This window comes from Augochlora pura, chromosome 8 (assembly GCF_028453695.1).
Source record: "Augochlora pura isolate Apur16 chromosome 8, APUR_v2.2.1, whole genome shotgun sequence".
In the NCBI taxonomy this organism is placed as follows: Eukaryota; Metazoa; Arthropoda; class Insecta; order Hymenoptera; family Halictidae; genus Augochlora; species Augochlora pura.
The window spans coordinates 1,667,364-1,694,323 of record NC_135779.1 but is presented as its reverse complement, the minus strand read 5'-3'; the positions used below and the strand labels follow the sequence as shown (position 1 = coordinate 1,694,323).

The following is a 26,960-nucleotide window of genomic DNA, read 5'->3' as shown; positions in this document are numbered from 1 at the left end:
GTCGCGAGAGAGTTATTATCAGAGAAAGAAAGTCTTGTTCTACCAGCGTGGCTCGCTTTGTTCGCTAATTTATCGCTCCGCGAACTTCGGCCTCTCTCTCTCTCTGTGTCTTTTCCGCTTATCCTCCAGCACGCCTTCTTTTTTAATCCTAGCAGAGCGCGAGATAGAACCGGGGACGTGGACGCGAATATATTGACCGGAGAAAGGATCGAAGGCGAGCGCAAGCTCTTCTAATCAATTTCTTCGATGGAAAAACAATCGATTTCAGCTACGAGAAGGCTATCGAGCAAAGCGGACACGACGCGAAATCCGTGTAATCTCGCGTATTATATTTTACGGATTTGATTGCGCCTTTGAGAGCTTTCCCGTCTGAAACGCGGTCGAAGAAAATCATTTCGCTGCGAAGCGAGATATACTTTTAGCACCGTTCGAGTAAAATGCTCTGCAATTCCAGCGGATAGATTGAACACAAATATCAATCTGGGAAAGAGTTTACGATTTTCCAGCTGATATGGTTTAATATTTAATTTTGAAGATTTGCGATAATATATTTCTACAGTTTAAGATTACATAAATTCGGAATTTTTGACTTTCCAAGCTAGTCGAATAAGAATAAAATAATCTAATATTTAACCCAGATTCGGAGTTAACTAAGACGGAAGGGTTGCATTAAATTCGACTTTATTTTTAAGTTTTCACCGCGCGAGTCACCGCGTCGATAACAGAAACTGCAGCGACGAGGTTTCCGACCGGCGAAGACACGTTCGGACAGTATTTTGGTATCGGTAGGTCGTGAAAACTACTTGGCTCGGTTCGCTGGAACACGGTGCCCTCGCGTCCGCGGACAGAAACGATCATTTATTCGCGGGCCACGGCGCAAAGAAGCGCGCTGAAAAATTGAACGATAGCGATCGATCCCCGTGATACTCGCCCGGCCGGCACCCGAAAATCCACGGACGTCCGGCGCGCGTTTGGATTTTGAAAATGTTCTTCCACGAAGCTTAGGCTCGGGCTCGACCGCAGCAGCCTTTGAAACCGGGGAAACGTGGCCGCGCAAAAAATTATTCAGAAGAGATTATACGGTCGCAAAGCCGGGGGCCGGCTATTGTTCGACGACGTTAATCTGCCGGCATTACCGTTGCCAATTCCGCGACACATAAATAAATGAAAGTAATCCGTCCCACGGTCGTGCGCGCGCGTTTCATTCGATTTTCGCGAAGAGAGAAAAAGGAACGCTGGATAAAGGAGAGAGAGAGAGGAAAATCGCGCTTTTTAGGTCAAGCGCCTTCGCGCGTGCGACACGTACTCGCGGAAAATCAACATCCCCGCGCCGCCCCTTTTCGCCGGTTTTAATATTATTTCCCGAGGAGCGGAAGTGGACGATCCTCGCGAGCCACCGACGTCATCCGGTGCGGCTCCCGTCGACTAGACTCGACGTTTCGAAACCCCGCTAATTTCGCCCCCGCTCGCCCGGTTTCTCCTACACGTGTATTTCGAAATATAGGACGGACTATTTCCAGCACTTTATACCGATCGATCGATCGCTCGCTATCGTAGCGCGTCTGCCGCTCGGTCCATCCACTTGCTATCAGCTTATCCTGTCGCCGATGCAAATTCGCTCCGGGCGAAACCGGCCTGAACGAATTGCGGCGGTGCTCGCCGATACGAGACTTTTTCGACTGTCCGTCTAGAACCCAGAAGCTGAACACGATGAAACGATAAAGGTCCGTGAAGTTACCTCGATGCGATCGAAATTCGTTAACCAATTAACTGCTTCGATATAGTTAAAAGATAAATTTTGTAAAATAATGTATAATCTTTTTGATAATTGTTCTAAAATTATCCTGAAGCGTGCGAGAAATTTACGAATATGTCACTATAAGTATTTCGACATAAATCGTAGAAGAAATATTAAAAATATAAAATTGCCATTTCTTAATATCTTAATATCTCCATAAAATTGTATTTTTCTAATAGAAATTTCTCTGTTCCAGGAAACAATTGCGAATAGAATTTATACTATAGCTATTTCCGGAGAAATTACAGTGGACGATAGAAAGTCCCCCTATCTTTTGTTTATTCGCCTAATCGTCGAAGAGAAGGTAATAGTAATGGCGCAGGTAGAATTGTCCCCTATTGTTTTCCAAAGGTATAGGTCGTATCATAAAAGAGGGAACCTGGCATACCTGGAGCTATAGCAGGCATCTATTTAGCCCAGAAAAGCACGTCGTTTCGGAGGACAAGAACCTTTACAAGAGATTAGTACCATTTGACACAATTTGAACTTTCGACCATTATACGACAGGGCCGTGCTCTCGTGGCAAGTTCGAGGCGTAGTCCAAGTTGCCGGAGGGATCGAAGAGGTAACAAGATCTTGCCGGGGGTACCTTTGATATTCTGATTTTGGTAATTTCGCGAGTGTCCATTCTTGCTCGAGTGTCGCCGGAAAGACGCGAGCCGCGAATTATTCCGCCAGGGCTTGATTAATCCTTTACGGTCATCGTATTCTCGCACTCGAGAGTACCAGGAGGTGGGAGAAAATCTAGCGCCTCGCGGTTACTTTTTTAGAGAATTTAAAGACAATAGACGGTCGCTACTAACTAATCTGAGCGTAGAAAATTTGATGGAAATGGTCACGAGGTTTCCACTGCAGGGACATTGATTTTTACGATTTCAAAATGTCCCCGCAGCGGGGCCATCGATTTCCACGACGATTCAAAAACATCCCTGCCACAGGGAACCCCGACTCCAAAGGGTTAAAGGCTTGTCCAGCCTAAGGATTGTTCCTGTCTTCACAGAAAACCGCAGCTCTCGTTGTTATCCAACGTCTCGTCGTTCGCTCGTCTCCAGAATGGAAACGCGACACAGCCGGCGCGACGTTTTAACTATTTCCATCTTACCCAGGGCCGGGAGAGAATATTTCAAACGGCAATTCATTAAGTAGTTCCATAAATTCTTGCCTTTATTGCGCGTAATTTAACTTCTGGGAGCGGCACCGCAGACAACGGACACGGATGGGACCCGGGACAAAATTGTGGAAGGAATTTAACAAGTGGCATAGTTCGCGGGCCAGAAAAATGAAACAATATCCTCTCCGGTGCCGCGGCGGCATTCGTACCATCCCGGCAAAGTTTTCCCCCCGCGCGCGCGAGAGAGAGCCCGCGCCGGTAACCGTCCCGGAGTTTTTAATCCACTCCGATTATTTTTCCGATAGTGGCTCGATACGCGGACTGCGACTCGGACTAGTTTTTTTTTCCGGGTCGGTATGGCATCTATTCCCCTCTCTGTCCCTCTCCATCCCCCCTCCTCCACCTCCTCTACCCTTTGGCTCTCTGTTTTCCTCTCGTCTGGTCGGACCAGACCTTGCAGCGTTACCTTGCCATCGATACACCTCGTCACGTGGCCGGCCCCCATTGATATATCCTTCCTGACCGCATCGACGGTGTCGCGTTGTCCGATAGTTACGCGCGATTATCGCCTGATCGGCTCGTTTCGTTAACAACCTTCATCCGAGCGAGCCAGCCTCGACGTTCAGGTAGCACGCGGACGTTTGATGAATTAGCAAGGTTAGAACCCCGATTTGAATTTACCGATCCATTGCGAGACCATCTTATGAATAACGGTTATTAAATCGCGGACCTCTATGCGCAGATCTATCTCTCATTTTTATGAGTCGTTTCGCATGATTTAAATTGCAGTAACAGGGATATACAGTTACTCGATTTAATATTCGGTATTTCCATTATTGCTCTATATATTTATTGGAAACAGTTCTATAGATTTTTCTGATCTGTTATAGTACATATCCTAGTTTACAAATATGTAAAATCATTTATTTTATTTTTCATTACTATATGCACAATGTATTATGTCGAAATAATATTCGGACGTCGGGATACATCCTAATTCTTATTCGTTTTAGAAGGTCGATATATAAACTCTCCGCGTACTTGTATGTAAACATCAAGTGCTCGTCGCAGCTCCGATGATTTCTATGGATCATTTACGCGAGATATTTCATTGTTTCTACACGAATTTGTAAAAATTGATAGGGTCCGTGTTATATCTCTAACACCAGCGATCGAAAATCAGTGTGTCGTAAACCAAATAAATAATATGAAACCGACGATGTAACACGATGGTGTAACTGTATATCGGGATCGGAAGATTGCTATAGATTTACGATTGTAGTGGATTTATCTTCGATAAAAGGCGCACGATTTAGAAGCTCCGCGGCGGAAAAGAGCCGCTGCAATAATTCGCACGCGACTGTCTTGTATCCGATACGATCGAATGGAATGTTCCTACTAGCTGTTTCGTGTTCAGCCGTCGACTCGGGGATATCAGTTCTCGACGAATTAAAATCGATTGCGAATCGAGCCTAAACGGGGGACTGGCGAGACCGCGGAGGCAACGAATCGCGTCCCATTCTCCTCGCATTCCCGGGGATGATTTTCGAGCGGAACGCCTAGCGTCTTTTCAGTTTCGTCACGGCCGGTGGAAGCGAGAAGGCCGTTTTCGCGCGAGTTAACGCCGCTCGTGTTGGTGCCCGATTCTCTGTAACCCGGCTTAAAAGCCCCGCTGTCCGCGTAATTGACGTTAATACGCAGATCGTATTACCCGCTTTGTCGCCACTCGTCTTTGTCTTATTCGTCGCGCGGCCGCGAAAAGCATGCTGGAGAACGGAGAGACAGCCTCGCAGATTTTTGAAATTCGGACACAGAAAATACCGATTGCTTGGAAGGCCTTCCACGGGTCGAAACAAAAGAATTTATCGAAAATACTTAGGCTGGAAGAATGAACAATATTTTTTCAGGTATGAAAAGCATTCATTCAACACATCGAAGGTTGTCGAACAATAAATGAAATTACTTGCGTCGCGTACGAATTTATTAGCCACGAACAAGAGTCGAGCAATGTAGCTACGAAAGAAATCGTTGTGCAAAGGGTTAACAGATTGTAGAGCTGTACACCCTCGGGGGATTTGGAAATAACAAAAGAAGAAACGCGTGGTCCGCGAAGTGTCCGCGTGTGGCAGGATATTTGAAGTTTCGAGGAAATGGTCGTCGAGGGAGTTGCATTGAACCGTACCGGGACAGAATATATGTGAATTAAAAGTCGATGGGGCTAATAAATTCAAGGATTTCGTGGAGCCCGGGCCCGGCACCGTTCTTTCCGTCCGAGAAAGGAGAAACGTAACGGAACGGTCGGCTTTATTATGGGCGAAATCCAATCCGCCGGGATTTCGGACCGCGGGGCCCGGTTTCCGTTTGGAAAGCCCTGCTCCCCCCGCCTACCTGGGCCCCGGGGCAAACAAGACCGACGACCGGGCACCCGGGCCCCGGGCCCGATACCTGCTCCGATTCAACGCGAGGGGAAAGAAGATGGCCACGAGTTCGCAACTGTGCCCCGAGTCTCCGTGGTCCGTTGCGTTCGTCAACAAAGAAACTGCGAAATATAACGAAGCCGACGCTCCGAACGTTTTATTAAAAATCCACGCGCCAAAAAAATTCGCAAACCGCTCGATTCGCGCACCGATAAATTCGCAACGAACACAAATTAATTTACCCGACGAATTCCGGATCTATTTGTACCTGCTGCAAAAGGGAAGCGTTCGACCGTAAAAACGCACGAGTGAAATAATTTTTGAAACGTCGCCTAAAACCTGGGACAAAGTCCGTTTGTCGGCGCAACAATTTAGCCGGTTGCAACGCTCCGAATTGTCGGGTTGAAGTTCACGGATAAAAATAGCCGACGATTAGTGTCGGTGTGAAACGCGCCGCGGGAAAAAGCATGCGCGCATTCGAGATTAGAAAAAGAGATAGATATGCAAAATTACATGGCGAACGTTTATTAAAGATTAGATTTTCGGGCCGGACGGTTCTACGACCGTGGACACGTAGAAACGCAATTAATAATGGATAAGGGAGACCCCGGCCCGTGGAGACGATTTATCCAAGCGATAAGCGTAAGTCACGATGTAATTTTGATCTACTGTTGCAAATGTACTAATGCGAGCCAAATATTTTGAAAGGCACCGCGCGCGTGTAAACGGGAGAAGAAGCGAGATAATTGTTCGAAAACAAGTTAACGGAGTCGTCGGCGATGTAGAATTATTTCGTCAATAAGACTACATAATCGCGAGACCCTATGTTGATACTTTCGGACGACGTTTAAAGTTTAAAGTAACGACAGCGATAAGAGGTGTTTAACGATATCGATCCGAATACATTTCCGAACACTCGAACACCGTATTTGTGGAGCTAATAGTACATTAAACGGAGATACCGAGAGCAACGTATTTACTTTCACTCCGGACTACGTATTCCAGAGTGCCCCCTGTCCAACGCGCTGTGTATGTACGTCTCTTGCCGAGAGAGTGCCCTAACCTCTCTTTCGCCGACGCGCGACGCCTCGTTCGACGTTTCAACGTTCGCGGCGGTAAATAAGCGAGCGGCTACTTCCACGAGGCGTACGTTTCCCCAACGTAAAACACAGTCGAAGACAATGCGCGTCCACAGATTACTCTATCTTCCCCGATAATTGCGGCCGTCGCGCTCGCAGGCTCCCGGCGACAGCGAACATAACCTCGCAATCGAACTCTACGAACGACGCTCAAAACCAGAGACCAGTTAGTTTGGAGTCATCGAACTCGGCGAGAGACTCGTCCGAGACCCCGAAATCGGAGAGACATCGAGGCCCGGAAAAAACAACACTGTGCGTGCGCGTCTTTTGTTGCAATCGACTACTGGTCTGCCTGTTATCGGTTAACGAGCATTCGAGAATGGATCGATCGATGGCTGCCGTTCCAGCGGTGTTCGAATCGGGAATGAACAGCATTCGATCGAATCCCGTGCACAAGTTGAAAATAGAAAGTAAGCATGGTCCGCGGAGAGGCCTGGCGCCTCATATCGAACCGACGCCTTCGAACGTATCCAGCGAAGAGTGGGAACAGAGGGTAGAGAGAAAGAGGAGAGAGAGTGAGAGAGGGCGACAGAGAGACACCTCCCTCTCCCTTTCTCTCGCGAGTCGGTAGAGAGGTCCTGGCGAACGAGAAACCACCGAACTCTACGGGACCGCGAAACGCGCACGGTTGTGCCTGGTAAAATAAAGAAAAAGTTCACTTACGGGGTAGTACATCCCTTGCGGAGGAAGAAAAAACGCCCCAGAGCCCCACAGTTTGAGGCCGTTTTGCTCCACCGTTGTGCGAGAAAACAAATCCAACACTCCGTACCGCCTCCCCCTCCACACCACCACAACCACCGCCGCCGCCTCCTCCTGCGCTGCCTCTTCTTCTACCCTGTTGTCCCTTCTTGATCTCTCTCTTCGTTTCGTGCACTGTACGCGACGTTAGCCCGGCGCGTTTTCTCTCTTACCGTCGCACGTATATACGCGTATACACGCGCGTGTATATATCGCGAATCCCGTATACTATGTAAATCTATCTATGCACACGGCGCGCGTAGATTTTCGTGTACCACTGCCTTGCACGAGCGTACGTCCCTCTGAACATATACACGCGACGAAGAAACACCCGAGCGATGCACACGCAAGCGAGACAGATACTCGTGCGTGATGTTTTTGCACGGCACCAACACGGTCGAAACACGGGAACACAGAGGGGCGCTCGCGCGCGCGCCGCTGTTAGGCCTTTAACACACTCTCACTCCGAAGAACGGGAACCGAGACGACGCACGACGGCACGATGAGCACGACAATCGAACGAAGACGATACGATATACGAGTCGGGAGAACCAGAGAGGTTACAAAACTCTCTCACGCGTACACGTTCCAGCGGGACCAGCGCGATTCTGCTTTGTACGCCGCGACCACGAACGCGAGACGACGACTCCGCTCTCTATCTTTTCTTTCCCGTCGTTTATTCTCCTTCTCTACTACTCCTCTCTTTCTCTCTCTCTACTGCCTCCTTCTCTCCCGTTCGTTACTCTTTCTCTCTCTCTCTGTCTCTTGCTTTGGCTCCTTCGTCCTATTACACGTTCTCTCTCTTGCGACAAAATCACGACCGCCACCGAACGTGGTCCCTCTGCGACTGACGGTCCCGCTCCTCGCCGGCGCCATCGGCGTGCAGCGCCACTGCGCAACCAGCGCCGCGCATCGGCCGTCGTCCCAACTAGCTGAATCAAACTCGATCGAGGCGGACGCGAATTCTCTCTCTCCCTCTCCCCCCCCCCCTCCCTCTCTCTCTCTCTCTCTCTCTCCCCCCGTCTCTCCTCCCCCTCTCTCGCGCTTTCTCTCTCATTGTCAGTCCACTCTGCGTCGAACAAGGAGTTTATGGAAATACGGGCAGCCTCGATTATTCGAATTAATCGAGGGATATGCGCGGCAAAAAAGACTGAATCCCGCTTGATTTAGCGATAAATCGCTACTCTTGCCGGCGCTTAATTTCACAACGGGCGGCTAGCCTTTTCTTTCGGTTACCCTTCTCTCGCCGAACGACCGTGTCCCTTTCCATCATTTTATTCCAGCTTCATCTCGTTAAATATGCATCAATGTTTCCGGATTCAGCTAAAGATAATAAGAGTCCGGGAGTCGTAACAGCGGCATTGGCGAACTCCCGCTTGTTATTCCTATAATTCTGATATAATTGCTACTCGTACGGACACTCTCGTCTTATGTTAGCTTTGGCGGCGCGACGCTAAGACGGAATATTTGTTCACGAGTCGAATAAATACGAGGTCCTTTCGCAAAGGATGCGCGTCGGCTGATTAAACGAATTCGAAGTCGGCAGTGGATCGAATTTTCAAATTGAAATATCGCCGGAACGCGATACGTTCCGCCCTGTTCGGCTCGTTCGCCGTTTTACATTTGCGCTCGCAAAGGATGCGCGTCCATCGGATAGAAATTAAGTCAATTTACGTTCGATCGGGTTTCGCCGCTCGCCGTACCGTTTCATATTTTTCTTTCGCTTTCCGCGTTCTCTCACCACCCCACCGTTTCGGCCGGTTCCGAGTTCAACGGCGCGGGTAGTTCGCTACAATCGGCCACTTCGGGCTGTTTCGTTTTTCAAACGTACAACGGTGCGTCGATACCCGTATTCGTCGGCTCTGTAGAGACGTAAACGCGGAACGGTCGACGGTTTTTGCGAGCCGACGCGTCGTTTTTCAGAAAATAAATGAATAAATGTTTCGCTCTTATTTCTTGCAGTAAACGACTTTAACTTCGCGCGACATAAATGTTTATAAATCAGTTGCACAGAGTCGTAAAGACGGGAACGATGTTGCACCGAATAATTTCGCATTTTTCCACGGCGTCGCTCGCTGTGCCGATGACTAACGCGCGCGCGCGCGCCGATTCGTTGCCATTTCCGTCCTCTGCTTGCGAAACGTCGAGCTCGCCAGGACCTTGCGCCTGCAGGCTGCAAATGTCTCATCCCGTCTGTCTCTGCATATGCATACCTACGCCTCGTTTCCCGCGGCAAATAAACGCATTGTTCGCCGCCGTCGCCAAATTGTGTTTGTCCCTCCGCGCGCGCACACACAATGGGGCGGCGATTAAAAAAGTTCTAATAGAAATGGTAAATATTGATCTTGGTGGACGGGGGTCGTCCGGGGTAATAGCAAATTAGGCGCTCCAACTAGGGACAATTGCTTCCAATATAATCCGAAGTCCGTCGCTTTCCAAGGCGGCGAAGTTGATTTATTCTCTGTCGGTTAAACGTCCGTCGGTCAACTTTGCACTCGGCTAATGAAAAACGCATAAGCCCGCGCGCGGTTACACAAGATGGAAAAAGGAACAATATTCTACGCGCAGGTGTTTCAATGATTTCCTGGCGATTCCCAGAGCCGCGTTGCTCGCTGGTTAGGTTTGCTTCATTTCGCCGGGGAATTTGATTGGAAAAACGGCGGCGCGCTCGAGGGTTAAGCCGACGGTGCGGCAACGCGCAGCAGTAACAGCGGCAGCGTGTCCCCGTTTCAAAAATTGGAAGCCGCGATCGGATCGGCTTCTGGTGGCCCGGCGTGTAATATCGGAGTTTCATTATTGCGCTCGCGGCGCGCGCGGTTATTGCGCGCATATATTAACGCGCGCACAAGCGGCACACAAACGGACCCATTACCGAGGCGTACGTACGAAGCGGATTCCGATAGCGAGGAAAATCCGCGCGCGATTATCGGCCGATAACGCTCGTGCAGCCATCTTTATTTCTAGAACGCGTTGTAGGAACTTGTTTGACGATTCGTATAGAATCGCGGAATAATTCGAATCGCGAAATTTTGATCGAAAGCTGCGTTCTCTCGCGACGATTCTCCAAGCAGAGATCAATTCTTCGGCAGCGAGAGAAGGCGCGCTTTTCCAGATGGAAAAGGCCTTTTATCAGGCAAACAGCGCGAATATCGTGTTACCTGTACCCGACAGAGAAGCGGCGCGAGTAATGAATTTTTTCGCGCGACCGAGCCACTTCGACGCTCATTACTTCTCGCGAGCCGCGAGTCGCGCGCTTTGTACACTCTCGGCCATAAGCATCTCGACGGTCAAAGTCCCTTATCACCTCGAGAGAAAATTGCAGCGATACCGCGACGTCTTTATTTTAATTCGGAGAGCGACTTCTTTGAACTAGTCGCCGTAAATGCGGTGTTTCCGGAAACGAAAATGGCAAGACACGCGCAAAAATGGCACGGCAATGATCGCGTTAATAATCAGATAAAATTTGGATTCTAGGGGTGGTCGATGATAACGATACTAGCAGATGACAAGTAAAGGTGTCCTAAAACCTTGCTCTAGTATTTTGCAAGACTAATTGCCCCGCCGATACTTCTGGCAGCGGATGTACCTGGAAGGGAGGACGGACGCAGCGGAAAAGCCGGATCACCTTTTCCGGCTCCAACCTTTGATTCCCGCGCGCAGCGCAAATGTACCGGGAAACTTTCACGACTTCCATTACCGCTCCGCGTTCCGTTCCTTTCTCTATCGTTGCGCAATCTCGCCTATGGTACAAGCGAACCCGTCCAGGTGGGAGGGAAGCGGACACACGATCGAAACGCGGACGATCGCGCGCCGCGAGCATCTGCACACGATCGAAGACGAACCGTTTGCGAAATCTGTTTGGTTTGCTGGCTCCGGAGGCTCCCCGGCACCGTCGCGCTGACGAAGGCAGAAAACTTCGAAGCCACGGCGGAGGGGAGGGGGCCAAAGTATCGGAGACAACGAAATCCCGACAATTTATGTGCCTGGAATCCGGCCAGCGGCAGATACGGGAAACGTCAAATAGAAGACCGCGAGAGTCTGCGCTCGCAGGTGCAAAAGCACGGACTGCGCGGACGGTGACAGCGACGGCGGTGACACCGATGGCTCGTCGGTTGTCAGCGATCGGCGGCGGAATTCATTTTGGCATACGTTTTCTATGGTTTCGGGAGCGGGAGACGGCGAGGTTCGAATTTTGGGGAAAATGGCGTTTCTGCGTCGCGTTCCGCCAATCGGGCCGTTCGATAGACTACAAAGACCGAGGTATCGAAAGCTCCGAGCAGTCGGGAACAAGGGAAATATTAAGTGTCGTCGAGGAATCGATCGTTGGCGCAGCTCGGCCTCTCGTCGAGGACCGCGAGGAAATGGCTGAACAAATAAATGCTGCTGGCGGCGCTCGTCGCTGCAAACGCCGGTTACAAATGTAGCGGCGAGATCGCCGTTTTGCTCTCGTATCGATGCTCTTTCCTTTTTCGGTGTATTTGCTTCTAAACTTTGGCTCTTCTTGTTTAGACCAAATCCGCGACGACAAGGTCCCTTCCCGGAATATTCCTCGTCGATGATGCTCTCTCGATGCGACTCCCTCGATTTAATCGGAACGTCGGCCTGCGATCTTTCCCAGGGCGAACGCGAGGCACACAGGCAGCGCATTATGAACGGATGCGTGGACCCGGCACTCGACGCTCCGCACTCGGCGCACACCCTTGGACGTCGTCTTTTTACCGTTTCAGCGAAATCTCGTTAACGACGCCCATGGTAATCGACTTTGTTTCGAGGCGGCGCGGCGTGCGGCGCGCCGCGAGGAGCGACGGCTCTCCCGTCACTTTTTACCAGCCGTTTTCGAGCACAGGCGCTCTTTCAGCTCTGAATATCGCCGGCAATCAAAGAAACCGAGCGTCCGTCCGGTCTGCGTTCGTGAAATCGTTCGTGGAAGAACCGTCTTGTCGCTGCCCGGTTTCTTTCACCAATGAATTATTGTTCCGCGCCGCGGCCGGCGCTGACCGCTCTTTCCTCTCAACCCTTTCGATTTATTTGCAACGCGCCGTTTGACGGATCCTTTCCATCCATGTTCACCGTGAAACAAAATTGTACATTCCGTGCATCTTCTAAACGATGCAGCGAGAGGTGACGGGATCGGCGGAAAATAATTTCCAAGAAGACGCAACGAGCCAGAATCTCCAACAAAGTTTATACGACCGGTCCCCGCAGGATGTAGGCAAACAATCCGCTGTTTGGCGACAACATCGTCGAAACATTCGATACGCCGTGCCGGAAAAGGGAAATTCTATAAATAAAGGGAAACACACAAATAACCTGTACAAGCTACAGTGATTGCGTTGCAACAATTTCAACGGAAATACAGGGAGCGGAAGCACCGGGCCGGTGTAACGTTGCCGGAATCAATTTCTGAGGGGTCGATATCGTACAAAATCCCCGCGCACCTGAGGCAATATAAAAATTGCAGAAAGGTCGTATCGCATCCTCTACTTTGCTGTTTTTATTTTTTATTTTCTTTTTTTTTTCCACCAACAAATGTCGTTCATGTTTCCAGCAGAAGGTTCTCCGCGCCGTCGATGGAAAAATTGAAAAAAAAAATTTATTGTCGAAGCGTTTCCGCTCTTCGAATAACGTTAAAAATCGACGGGACTATTTTTTCGTCGGATCGTTGATACCTTTTGCGAAATCGTTTGAATCTGCTGGATCGAAAAAAGATTCCGATGGCGTCCGCGCGCTCGCGAACAACGAGCAGTCGTAACCCTAAACGTCACGGTGAACTTGGAACGGGAAAGGAATTGCGGAAGTGGCACGCGCGCGGGGCGCTCCCGTGATCAGTATGGAAGAGAGTGCTGCTCCCCCCTCGGGGAGGGGTCGGATCCCTCGTCGTCCTGACGGATCATCCCGCGTTTACCCGGCACCTACAATCAACCTGGGAGGCGCGCGCGAGACGGGAGCAGAGCGCGACGGTCGGTCCGATCCGTAGGGGATACCTTCCCTCCTCGAGTCGCCATAGAAACGAAGGGTATCCGGCGAGAGGGTGCAAAAGCCACCGGTGCTTAGAATAACGCGGCACGACTCGGCTCCGCATCGCACAGCCAGCACAGCATCGAGCCGCGCCGCGCCGCGCCGCGTCGCATCGCCTCGGATGGAAATGGATCCGCGCGGCGACACTAACAAGCAAAGATACGATGTAACGACGCCATCCTGCTGTCGTCTGTCGTAATCGCAATCGCGAGACACGCGTGACGCGAATGGACGATTTCCCTGTCGCGACCGTTCTCCTCGCCAATCTTATCCCACCCTTCTTTCTCCCCGAGTTTATCTGCAGTTGCATTTGTTCCGACCAACTACATGCGCGTGTACGACGAACGACGGGGCGAGTGCCTGCTTCCGATTGTGAGAAATCGTTGCAATTGTTGTTCGCCGTGGCCTGCCGTCGACTTCGGGAACGCGCTTTGGGTGACCCAGAGCTCGTGCCGAGCGCTCGCGTATTTTTTAATCACGATTTTTAGACGAAAGGCTTCGGAATGTTCGCTGCGCCGCAAATTGCAATCGCGGCTGCCGATTGCAAGCACGCTGCGTTTCGGGGCTTCGACACGGGCTACCTGGCTTTTACTATACCTCTCTCTCTCTCTCTTTCACAACATATACGTAGATAGATGACACGCGGAAACGCGTTTACCCGGCTTTCAAGAAATTCAATAATTCGCCGTGAATGCAATTTTTGTTCGTGACCGAGCGACGTATTTATGAAAAGATTGCGGCTGTATCTGTCGGATCAGCCGCGACCCCCGCGAGGTGAAAGGTCATCGTGGATGATATTAAATCCCACGCGAGTCTCGCCTTAATAGTATTGGACAACGCGACCGCCGCGAGCTCTAACGTTTTTCAATGATTCTTGTTAAGAGGGTCGTAGCTTTTTTGGGAAAAGAATAATTCGGACAGAAACGTTGGCCCTGTTTTCGAGTTGGCCCGACCGAGGACGTCTTATTCGGGCCATCTTCCGACCATCTATAAAAAAGGTCGAAGCCTGGCTCGACGTTGTTCCATCCGAAACCTTCTTATCCGCGTGCATACATCGGGCGTGCCGGCATAAACTTTACGAGGAGATTCGTCCGTGTCTTTTACTACCCTATCTCGCCGCCGGGTCTTCGTCTTCGAGCCCCTTTTATGATCGATACACGCGCGTACATCGGAACGCCTTGGATAATTAATTTCGAAGACCGCGGGACCGAAAACAGAGCAATTAAATCGAGAATTTGGATCTTTGATTTCCAAGCTTACTACTGTATCCTCTTATATTATTATACAATTTTTAATTATAAAATAGATAAAGTAAATATTACTTAACGCCAATATTATGAAAATATAAAGATATTAGTATATTTAATTACCCTGTGATAATATAAATTAATATCCTTAATGACGACAGAAATTAATATTAATATCGTTGGACGGATCTCTGGTCTATTTCCAGCAGACAAAATTTTACCTTTCAGAATGGTCGTCGACGTTGACCTATGCGGATCAAAGCAATGAATTCTAAAAGCATGTAGAAGCTGCCATTGCGCGTTCGGAAATATAAATTCCGAGGCGAACCATTATTATAACCATAAATTCCAGAGGAACGAGGGAAACGAGGACCGAAGGCGGACCGACAGTTTTCCTTAAATATCGTTGAAGAGGGGTTCCCCCTTCCGTGGATAAATTTTTGATTGGCCACGGGGGTGGTGGGCTCGACAGGGTCTGGGGGTCAGTTTGCGATCCGAGGGATGAAAAAAGCAGGCTCGTGTACAATCGCGTATCCCGTACATCCTATAACGACCCGAAGCGCGCGGGGGATGCTCCGACGCGTCGGGACGCGTCGCGCCGCCTCGTGAAATTGCCTATCGACGTCGGCCGTCCGCTCGCCATCTCTCTCTTGCTCTCTCTTGCTCTCTCTCCTGCTCTCTCTCTTTCGTGCGCGCGCTCCCTCTCTTCCCCCTCGGGTACAGGCTCCGTCGGTGCAGTTTCAAGTGCACTCGGGGTGGCCGCGTATTTTTAGAACCCTCTACGCGCATTCGTAGGTTGCGTTGCAGCTGGAGCGCACATGCGCCCGTGGTCCTTCTCTCGTTCCTCTCTCCTCTCTCTCTCTCTCGCCTCTCTTCTCCTCTTCCATGTCACTCGTCGCCGGCTTGCACACATCCCCGTGACACTATAAATGTTTCACGGTTGACCTCACCGCGGGCCGAAGGTGGCCGAACAACCGGATTCATCGGATCGAACGCGATCGAGCCTCCAGGTCCCAGGATGCACCAATCGCGCATGGTAATTTCCTTGGACATCGTGCCACCCTTGAAGCTCGAAAAGATCTGTATGGAACCGTGGACCGCGGAGTCCAGGCTTCTCGAATCTTCGCGGAGGGTGTTCCATCCCCGTTCGACTCCTTTCGACTCCTCGACTAATATTTCGAGTCTCTTCGAAACCATCCAGGAATCCTCGCGGAACAGCGTTTTTCAACGTCGACGGAATCGTGGCGCTTTTAGCTTGGTTTTAATTTGTAGAATCGAAAGGTTGCCGCGCCAAATGATCATTTCAAGTAAGATCATTTTGCGAGAGGTCGAAGCTGAATTCGGGCTTCACGAGACGGATGTTAAAATTTTTGGTGCTAAGCTTTCAAGGGTGGAGGGCTATTTAGCAGAGGCGAAGAAATTTTAACACCGCTCTCAGCTCGGAATTTCCGTCACGCGTTCCAGAACGTGTAACCGTATTCCTGGATGATACAGAGAGAGAGAGAGAGAGAGAGAGAGAGAGATCCCGAATTTACGAGAAACTGAATTAAAACTTTTTAAGCCGGTGGACGGTCCGGGGACTCGGGGATCGAAGCGGAATTATTTTCAGAAGCGTGGAGCGATTCCTCGACCGTAGTCCCCGGGTAGAACGCCGAAGTGATATCGACGCAGACGGGGCGCACTAACTCGACACACGGGCGCGAGTAAAATTTATTTATAAAGTTCCCCAACGCGTGTGTAACCGTTGCAAGGTAGATTAGATTTTCGATTCGGGTCAGCTGGCCCTTAACGACGCACGAGGGCTAATTTAATTAACTATGCCGGCCAGATTAGCGGACTTATCGTCCGAACGGATCCCGCGCCGCGATCTCTGCCCGATCCGGCCCCGCGTATTACACAGAGTTTTCCAGTAAGGGAGGGTCGATTTTCAAATGGAATAAAAATGGGCTGGGCACGAGGTATTAAAGGTCCCTGTTGGAATACCCTCCAGATCCGCGGTATTACACGCGCGCGCGAAAAATGTTAAACACCCGGCGTCGGCCTCGAAAAGTTTCGGCCGGCGATTTATAGCCGGTAAATCAGGCGGCAGAAATACGTTGTCGGACTTTCGATCCCGGCCGATATCTCGGCTGCAATATTTTCTGGCCGGAAAAAGGGCTGGCTCGATAAAATGGGGGGAGGTGGGACGGACCCTAGCCGCTCGCGACATCTCGGTTTACGGGTCGGTCTTCGATTTTCCCGAATCCTCCCCCTGTTCCTTTTTTCCTTTATGACCGGCCGGAGATTCGCGAGGACTACGCGGCCTGATCCGTCCTCTAAAAAAATGGGAAGACAAAATAGGGGGATGATTTTGATGGAACGGGGATTCGGGAGGATGGATCAAACCCGATTCCTCGGATTCGGCTGTCGGCTTATCGCGTCCGGCGCATATCCGTGGATCAGTCGAATAGTCTTTTGGAATATTAGGCGTAGGAATTAGTTTCCGCAATAGTAGGAATTTAAATCTTTCGACGCGTGGAATTTGTCCCCCTGATTGCAATATAAGCACTGGGTCAGTACTTTATATGACGATTTTCCTAAGCTTAAGAATTAAATAAAAACTGTGCTTGGTCTAATTTTAGGTCTAAACTTCTCAAGCTCTAAAATTGACGTCTTCCATCAGACTCTAAAACAATGTCTTAAAGACGTCCCGAATGCCGTTACTAGACGTCTTTAAGACCTCTTCTGCTATCTGGTATATTATATCTAAATCATAGTACGCTAATCATTATGGCGCTTTTAGCTTCCAATGGCAGCCTTGACAATGGATCCTCATTTCAAACAAACTGAAGGCTATCTTCGCAAAGATCGACAATAGGAACGATTAGCTTACTCGTCGAACTTTTCCTCGCAAAGGGACCTAATCTCGCGCGGATGCCGAAGAATAATACAGGGTCGAAGGAGAGGGATAGCGCGACGGATAAGAAGAAACGTTTAGATTTATCGGCGGCGAATACGGTTCGCGTTGATCGACGTCGTTCCGCCGCGAGTTCGACGAGCACCCTAAACCTCCGGGCAAACTGCCTACGGTCGACCAAGGGAGCGCCCTCAAGAGGGGTTTCCATGACGACTACGAGAGAGAATTGTGCCGATAGCCGGGCTAACCGAGCCTCTCTCGGGCCTCGGGCACTCTGTTAACGGGGAACCCTGCCGAGCCGAGGGCCGCACGAGCGAAATATTCCGACGGCGGTGCTCGCGTTCAAAATTCAGACCGAGAGGACGTTCTGCTGCCGGGCTTTTCGGCTACGACGCGAGTATCGACTCCTTGCATCGCTGCGGGAAAGGCATCGACGAATAGAACGTGTGACGTTTTATTATTCAGAAACGGTTTATTATTTAGAAACGTTTTATTATTTAGAAACGTAGATATTACGTAGGGACGATCACTTCGCGATTACTATAAGATTTTTATAATTAATAATTATTGTTGCTTTGCTCACCGCGTCTCGAATACGCGGAGAAAGAATAATGACACCGGCGACTGCGAAGGCTTTGAGAAATATCGCAGTCTCCCGCCGCGACGTCCTCTTCCTTTTACCGTGAGCGAGGAGGAGCACGCCGCGTATTAATTAAGGAGAGGAATATTTCGTCGCGGCAGGACGAGGCAACGAATTTATCCGCGACGTTTCGCCCGGTCCAAAAATAATCGTTCCCCTGCCGGCCGTTCGTCGGCGGAATTTTCGTGGCCGGAAGCCGCTCTTAGGCAAATTCGTCGTAAACGCGGCCGCGCTCCTTAATGAGCGTTCCTTTAATAATAGGTCGGGCCATTCGGATCGTAAAAGGACTCCATTCCACGGGCGTCACCGTCACCGTCCTCCTCCACCGGTTTTACCGTGGACGTCGATTAATTGCTTCAATTTGAACCTGACCGCCGCGACGCGAGGCGACGCGAGGCGAGATGCCCGTCGGAGGAAAATTGTCAATAAACCTGGCAAATATTTCATCTGTCGCGAGAACGGTCTCCGATAATACCGCGACTCTTATGAACCGATCCGACGATTTTTATGAAACTTGTAGATAAGGAACATCTTTTGCATCAGGAACGCCATTTCGGCGCACATCGATATTAATTCGTATTAATTGAAAAAATTGGATTTTTCATTTGAAAACGATTATTATTAGAATTTATTTATTACTGGATAATCCGCCAATTTGTTGGATATATTAGTCTGGAAAAATTGCAAAAGCAGGATTTTGTGGTATATCTTTTTCCGCCGTAAATTACGAAACGGCTGGCTGGCGAAATATTAGCTTAATTAATTTCCTGCACATTCGACCATATTTATGCGCCACTGCAGAATAGTTTGTAGTATGTCTAGGTATATTACAACTCGGACACGAATAAATTGAATGCCGCTCGTAAATAAACGTTTCATTGTCAATATGATATTACTAGAGGCACGCGACCGCGTTTAATTATCGCCGCGTTTAATATTTCAACGTGCCCGGGGGAAATAATGTCAAAAATCTGAACGATTTTGAAAAAGGGAACGCTGTATTATTAAATCGAAATAATAAAAAAAGTACTACGCTTATAAAATACTGAAAAACGAGGGCAACTGTATCGTATTAACCCTTTGCAGTCGAGTGGTGACTTTGACCACTAAAATTGTTCCATCATCTACTGAAATAATTTTCATAGGAACAAAGTTGAATTTTAGTAAAATTGTTAAAAACGTGTTGGTATGAATGACAAGAGTTAATTTGATATTAAATGCGCATCGTTATTTAAAATTGAAACACTGTGCATCGGAACAATTATTTCCGATTCACAGGTAAAATTACTTCGAGTGCAAAGGGTCAATATTTAATATTTCAGCCCTTATGACTTCTTGAAATATTTTATTTAATAGACCAATTTCTGCAATATATTGCAGTACCAATTTTCTCCAACTCTCTCCTTATACAATTTTTTAATTCTTTCGTTCTACAATGTTTTAATCAACTGCCCTATGCAAATTTCGCTGTATAGTCATGCGCCCCACAATTTCATACCGTTTACGAAAGAAAGGAGCCATCCCCTTGTTTTCTTATCTCTTATTATTCCTACGTTCAACCGGCTCGTAATTTTATTACCAGAATTCTCGGCTTTTCTACCAAAGGATATCAGTGTTCCCATAGAAACCTCGTCCGCTGTATGCACAACGCGGAGCCGCGTCATCACCGACATTAAAACCGCAGAGAAAAGAGTTCGTCGGCGCGAAAGAGAGAAGTCACGTAACACGGCGGAGACGCCGGATTAACGGAGACGCGAGAATAGAGCGGTAAAAAGAGGAGAGAAAGGGGCGAAGAGAGAGAAAGAAATAGAGAGAGAGAGAGAGAGAGAGAGAGAGGGAGAGAGAGAGATGAAGCCAGAGGGATCCGGAGGGACTTTATTTGAAAAGTGAATGATCGCGAGCATACGCCGCGGCGAATTGGCTCCCGCTAAGGTCAGGGCCTGCCGCTCCCGGTCGAAATAAAATCCGCCCGGGGAATAAAAAGACCCGCCTCGGATTCCCGGGAGTCTGCGACGCGGACCGGTCCACGAAAATAAGGAACGCCGACTAAAATTACCGTCCAACTAATTCCGGCCCCGGCATTCGCCGCGCGATAGAAAACTCGTATCAAGTACTGACGGCGAAACAGAAACTATTTTTATCTACTTTCATTTGCAAATTTTAACAGAAGACTTTATTTTTACTTCGACGCGGAAGAAACCTATAATATCCATATCTAATGTCGCTAGCACAAAATCTTCGCCACGATCCTGACCCGCGCAAGTGGTTAAATTAATTCAGTCAATTGATTCATCGTTTACTAATAAATACGCATTAACGTATCGGCAAATGTACCGCCTAAATTATCTATGTTTAGCCAACAATTCCAAATCCCTGCAATCCTGCCGATTATTTGCATTTAAACGCAAAGCCGTCGGAAGAGCACCCCCGACACTAAAACAACCATACCGCCGCAAGATCGAACGCTATAGCCTCAGTCATTCGGGTTGAAAAACCGTACGGTGAACGCATCGGAAGTGGCAGACGCGAATTATCGGGTCAGAAGCCTTGTTAAGACGAGAGAGAGAGAGGGGGTCCCGTCGGCAGTCTCCTATCCCCCACGTTCCGGTGTGCGCGCAACTCTCAAAAGCCGGGACCAGGCTTTTCCCGGCCGCAGTCGTATTATGCAACCGTGGCCGATGATTCGAGCGATGATTGCCCAATCACCGGCACGAATGATTACGTTCCGATTATCCGCGCGGCCGATCAAACAGCCGTGAATCGGCCGAGCGGCGCCGTCGGAGTCACAGAATCGAGCCATTAACACCGCGTTCCCGTTCGGAAAAGGGAGAAGTTGCGCGCGGCTAATTTTTGGTCTCGAGACTCGTCGCGATCGGTAATTCCGGACAGTAATTCGGCTGGTCGGCTTGTTCTGGTCTCTTTCTCTCTCTCTCTCTCTCTCTCTGCGTGTGAGTCGCGGTAACGGGTTCCGACGATTCCAGAGCGGTGAAACGAAACGGCGACAGACACGCGGTGTTCTGGTTCGCGTCGTTAACAAATCGCGGCCGCCGCTCGTTCGTATGTTTCTCTTTGGACGGGTACACAGAAACCGGCTACCACGGAGAGCTCGAGCACACTCGGGCGCAGCTTCTACGGGAGCGTAAACATCGCGGACGCGTGTATACGCCCCTAAATCTTGTGCCGAACCTCGCCGAGACCGTTTAAGGTCGCCTCCAGTCAGCGGCGAGAGACCTCGTACGAGGGAACGTCTTCCCTTTGTTCCCTCCGTTCCACGAAATTCGGCTTCCTCGAGGAACAAGTCCAACTCGTCGACGTTCTTAATTGTTCAACCCTTTGTCATGTACTTCGACGAGCCTGCCTTGGAAATTCCGAACGAGATCTAATATAAATATATTTGTCATTTAATTCGCTTAAATCTCGACAATAAACTTAGCAGGGCAAATGACCGGTTTTCTTATTTTTTATTTTATTCTAATTTGTTGCTGTTAATATACTCTTGATCTTCCAGCAAATTATAAACTATAAAGAGATTCTAATCACTGTAACTACAAATAACCAAGCGGAATACAATAGGTCGCGCGATAACTCGGAGCAACCCTTTGACATACGCCTCTCCCTCGGATCATAAATCGCAGCAATATTGCTGCAAAAAATCCTACTAAAAAGTTCACGGCGCTTTCGACGATTTTCATCTTGACCTCCATTGGATCTCGAAAATTGATCCTTGATTCCTTAACGCGTCAAGTCCGCGTCTCGAAGGGTCGCATAAAATTACCAAGAATTCAACGCTCCCTTTTCCGCGACACCGAGAATCACTCCAAAATCTACGATATCCCATTTCGTTCCGCGGGCGGCCGCGCTCCAGTGGCATAATAATCAAATAACACAATGGCGGATAGGTTCCCCGGTGGCCTAGAACGGCCACTTCACCGCGCCCCAACTACCTACTATGTTGCGCCCGTATTATTACACGTGAAAAGGAAGCGGGGAGGACGTCGAAACGTTCGACATTGTGAGGGCCGACTTTCCAGAGCGTCCCAAGAACCACTTGCCGCATTGTATAGTATATTCGTCGGTGTTTCGTGTACATGTGTTTCGGTTTCGGGAAAACGAGATCTCGGGGCGGCAGGACTGGTCGTCCGGCCGAGGGAAACACACACGCGAATGGTACTTCTCTCCCTTTGTACCTCGCCTCGCGATATTTTCGTTCCCGCTAACTCGTTAAATATTTCATTCTCTTGACAATGAGACGAACTAGGCAGAGCTCTGTTATTTTGCGGCGTTTTTTTAAAGATCGAAACGGGAGGAGGATTTAATTTTATATAGAATGTATATCCAGCCTCTCTCGAACTAATGGCAATTATTATTTATTTATTTATTACTAAAGGGACCAGGGTCGTTGGAGTATATATAATTGTAACAATTAATTGTATTACAATGTTATAAAACAGAAGAAGAAGTTATCATTGCAACAATTAAATTTTAACCCTTTCCCCTATAAAATTCTAGTCGCCTATTCCAGCCATCTACCATTAATATAACAATATTAAATCAAAGATTGCCATATTGTCTCTCCAACGTAGAAGTTGTTACCAACAAAGCCTAGTCGATAATAAAAGTCTAGTATATCTACGAAATAAATCCTAATAGAAGCACTGAAAGCGTCGATTAAAATAAAGAACAAATAGCTGAAAATGTACTTCATTTCACAATAATTTGTCCAAGTCAAGAACATGGAAATCCGCGGAGCGTCTTGGTTATTTACGTTCCGAAGATTTCGCATCCGTAGGAAGACTTTCGCAACGGGGTGAAAGTTCAAGAGGGAAACCGAGTCCGCGGGAAGGTGTCGGGGGACTTTACACCCGAACAAATGTTTCGTCGTCGGGAAAGTTCCGAAAGCTGCCCGGCTCGTTTACAAGAACAAGAGCAAGGAGGAAATAGGACGAAGTGGAGCAGGAAATCTACAATCTTCCCTCTATCTCTCTCTTTATCTCTCTTTCTCTCTTTCTCTATTTCTATTTCTCTATTTCTCTCTCTCTCTGTAGTGGCCCGTTATCGCGGATCGTGTTTTCCACGGAATATTTCGCGACACGCGAGCCCCGCGACGGGGACGGTGCTCCGTTTAAAATGGCGACCAGATGGAATTCCTTCGAGTGCTTTGATACGAGCGATTATTTCGAGAGCGGCGATCCTTCGGGGACCCCCGGTCCGCCGCGAGCACGAAAACATCCCCTGCCCCGGGCCGGTGAAGGATCGAATTACAGGGCCGCATCCTGGCACCGATTCAATTCTCCAGCCTAAATATAGTCGCGATGCACGCTCCGCGAATCGGTTGTTTCGGGGACCTCGCGTCCGCGCGTTTCTCTACCCCTTCGGAACGCACCGTTCGGTTTTTTTTCGGTAAAATTTCATTCCGCTAAAATTCAGCCCTGCCTAAAATACGTTAAAACACGCCACTGTGTAAACATATAATCAAAGTTCACGAAAGAATTGCTAAATCTTGTTTATCCTCCGTGATCTTACATGTTTCGTATCGTTGCTCTTTAAACGGAGATTAATTCCGACACCCAAGACTCCGAATTTAACGCGACCGTAAATGGTTAGCCAACGAGAAAATAGCTAGTCGGCATTTAATTACAGTAATATTATTCTCCGTTTATCACGCTCGTAAAGGATAAAAGCGAACCGTTGGTCGTTTCCCGTTCCCCGCAAAATAATTCAGACGTATTTCATGGCGGATAAGGATCCGCGGAAGGTCGGCACAACGAGTAAACGATTCGAGATAACTCTACGGCGCATTCGATCGTTATCGAGGCACGAATGAAACGAACGACGAACAACACCATCGAATTTCCTATGCAACAGACTTTATGGTCTGAAAAATTTTATAAGAAAAATTGTGGAATCATTTTGACCGACTTGGTAGGTTCAGTGTTAAAAAATCTGCTGGTTTAGGTCGCTTCGCTGGGATTAATCAGGGAGTGGTTAACCCCTTTCATGACGTGGCGATTAGCACTGATTCAATAATTAAAATATTTTTCACTAATTTAATCATTTTCCTAATAGTACCAGACAATTTTTCTTTCCTATATTGTCTTTATTTACCTTCGTTTCTATACTTTGATAACGAGAAAAATTTATTTTTAATTCCACGTAGAAGAAGTTAACAATATTTATTTGTCATAAAATCTTCACAACGAGTCTGACTCATTATAGTGCAAAGGGTTAAACGCGTTGTTTACTTAGCGAAGGAGACACGCTAGGCCGTGTTCCAAGAAGTAGACATTAATTTGTTAAAACGGCGTCCCAGTTGCCCCGGGGGCAAAACGAAGGGTAGTAAACTATTTTCAGTAGTCCCGGAACGCGATCCGCGTCCATCTAATCATCCGATGGAACCTCTCTCAACGTAAGACGGCCGGAGGCGTTACGTAAAGGATTACATAAAAGTATCGATCTCTGCCGGGAAACCGATACTGATTCGGAAAAATTTGTTGGCTCGTGTAATTTACGTGGAAATATCTTGGTTTGCTATAGTAACCGATACTGACCGAGACGTGGCCATGATATTGCCCCATGCGATTGTTAATCTAAAGATGTCAACAGAATAGATTTTTCAAAGACAGATTCCATAGCATTGTACTTAATATTTTATGTATTTTTAAATTTATATTTTCACCGATTTCTATTTATTTACCGTCGATAAAGAAGCTGTAGCGGGGAGACGCGTGCTCCGCACAGGAAACTGCCTTATCAAGTAAGAGCAAAACAGGTTCCTAGACGAAGCACGAAGACGCGTCTCGCTTTCGAGCACGCACTCCGGATGGCGGCACGTGTCTGCCCGCTTTCGCCATCTTGCGGCCGTGGTCGCGTATTATAGTCGAATCGAATCGCGAACGAGAATCGAAATTGCAAGCGGCTTCAGTTATTAACCGTTGCCGAAGGACTAATTTCTATTTGACGATGTATGGAACCTGTACAAGGTGCACAATGCACGGCGAACCTTGTAACTGTAGCATTAGTCTTGCTAGCCTATGATTCTACCATTCGATGTTCCCTAATTACATTAAATACTCTCGCATTAATTTCTAAGAAAGCGATGTATTTCCTCAGAGATATTCCTAGCAATATATTACCATAGTATCGCCATCTAGATGAGGAATATTCTCCTAAAATTTCTTCTAATTTCCTAAAATACATCGGCCATTTTTGGCTCCAGTACATCCTGACCCAACTTGAATTTCAGAGGCCTGATTCAAGATGGACGAATGTATTCTCCTATTTCCTGAAATACCTACATCCTGATCGATATTCGTAGTCTAATCATTAATACGATTGTTTAATCATACTAATAGTTGTGATTGTTTAACCACACTCTCTTCGGGCTTTCATAATTGCTGTAAAGATATGCTCGGGCAGATGGTCGCGCAGTTTGCCATCTTTTAAACCGCCTCGGTGCAGGCAGAAGCGAAAAATAGAATTACGCGTGGCTCACATACCCAGATCTCTAGATTCAACTGCTCCCACTCATAGTTCAGCGTTGTGCTCATCATCATGTTCCTGAGCCGTCTGTTTCTACGTATCTCTTGGGCCAAACTCTCGTCGAAAAGAGGAACGAACAGACGTGGTCCACGCATGGTGATCGGCGACCGTTCCAGAATGGTTCAAAAATTCGTTCGCGACCGTTACGCACTGCCGCGTGCGCCAACTGTCCGCCGAATCGGGAACTCTATCGAGCGTCGATAACGCAGGTAACATTGGTCGGATTCGAATTCGTATACCGAACTGGTGTTTCGAAAATAAACTGCGTAAATCGACTATAGATTTAGGAATGTTTGTAAAATATATTTCTTAATACACTATTATAAAAATTATGAAAATCTCGTAATTTATACGAGTTTACTGTTAACCCTAGAACAACCCTTTTGTGATTTCCAGTGACCACGATATTTTTAAATTGTCTGCAGACATGTAAATAAATTCTAAAATACTGTGATTATCCTTGTTCCCTTGACTTGTGTTTTATTTCATATTTAATATTCTGAAGATGATAAATAATATTTTGATTATTAAAATTTTATTTCCGGTCGCCTGAAACCCTCGAATATTATTTATGCCGATATATAAAAGGGTTAAAATTTGTAATTTTTGCCATCATAAATTCCACGTATTTTAGAATCAAAACAACAGCTCCCAAGAGCTTCATTCTACACGGCTGAAACTGCAAGGGTTGCAAGAAAGTAGATTTTCTAATCCGACAAGACGGTCGCCAGCCTAAACGCTCCCCGGCCATGCTGTAGCAGCTGTTTACCAGGGTTTACAAATCGGTCGCACAATCGTGCCGGTAAAGACACAGCGGGACGGCACAACCAGACGCCAAAGAATGGGGTGGCAACCGCACGTGGTTAACTCGAGCCTTCTTGACGCTGGATTAAAGGTGGTTGGGGGCGTGTAGAAGGGAGAGGGGGGGGGCAGAGGGTCCGCGTTTCCACGCCGGTTAATTAAATCCGAGAAATTAGTTCCGTCTTGGAGGAAGACGGAGCCCGTCAGTCGCAGGAAACGCATAATGGCGGATGGGGGAGGGGAGGGGCCGTTTTCCGCGACGTCGGAGTGCTTTCCAACGAGACGTCGCCGGCGACCAAGTAGGAGGGGGGGCAGAGGGGGGGCCATAGCCGAAGAGCACCACCCGATCCCGATAGACCCGCGGAACGCCGCCGCCGCCACGTTTTTTCCTCCGTATCCGATGAGGGGTTGTGAGAACTTGCGAGATGAAAAATAACCGGGAGAGCTCGAGTGGCAAGCCGGCCGTAGAAAATGGAATCGTTTGAATACGAATTTCACGGTCTTTAATGTCGAAGGGATTTGAATTCGGTGCAAGAGGGGGGTCGGGGGCGGGGCGGAGCGATGTTCGCTGAATTCCTCCGAACCTCCCCCTCCCTCCGGTAATGGCGGCGCCCGG

General features: G+C 48.4%; 1 protein-coding gene across 1 annotated transcript in view; it reads right to left on the bottom strand.

Moving 5' to 3' along the window:
• LOC144474452 (RNA binding protein fox-1 homolog 2) overlaps positions 1–25,638 on the bottom strand; it is a 164,208-nt gene extending 138,570 nt beyond the window's left edge. The window contains exon 1 of the mRNA XM_078189297.1: positions 25,501–25,638. Coding sequence (XP_078045423.1) covers positions 25,501–25,638 — 138 coding nt within the window. The remainder of the gene's footprint in view (positions 1–25,500) is intronic.
• Positions 25,639–26,960: the final 1,322 nt, after the last annotated feature.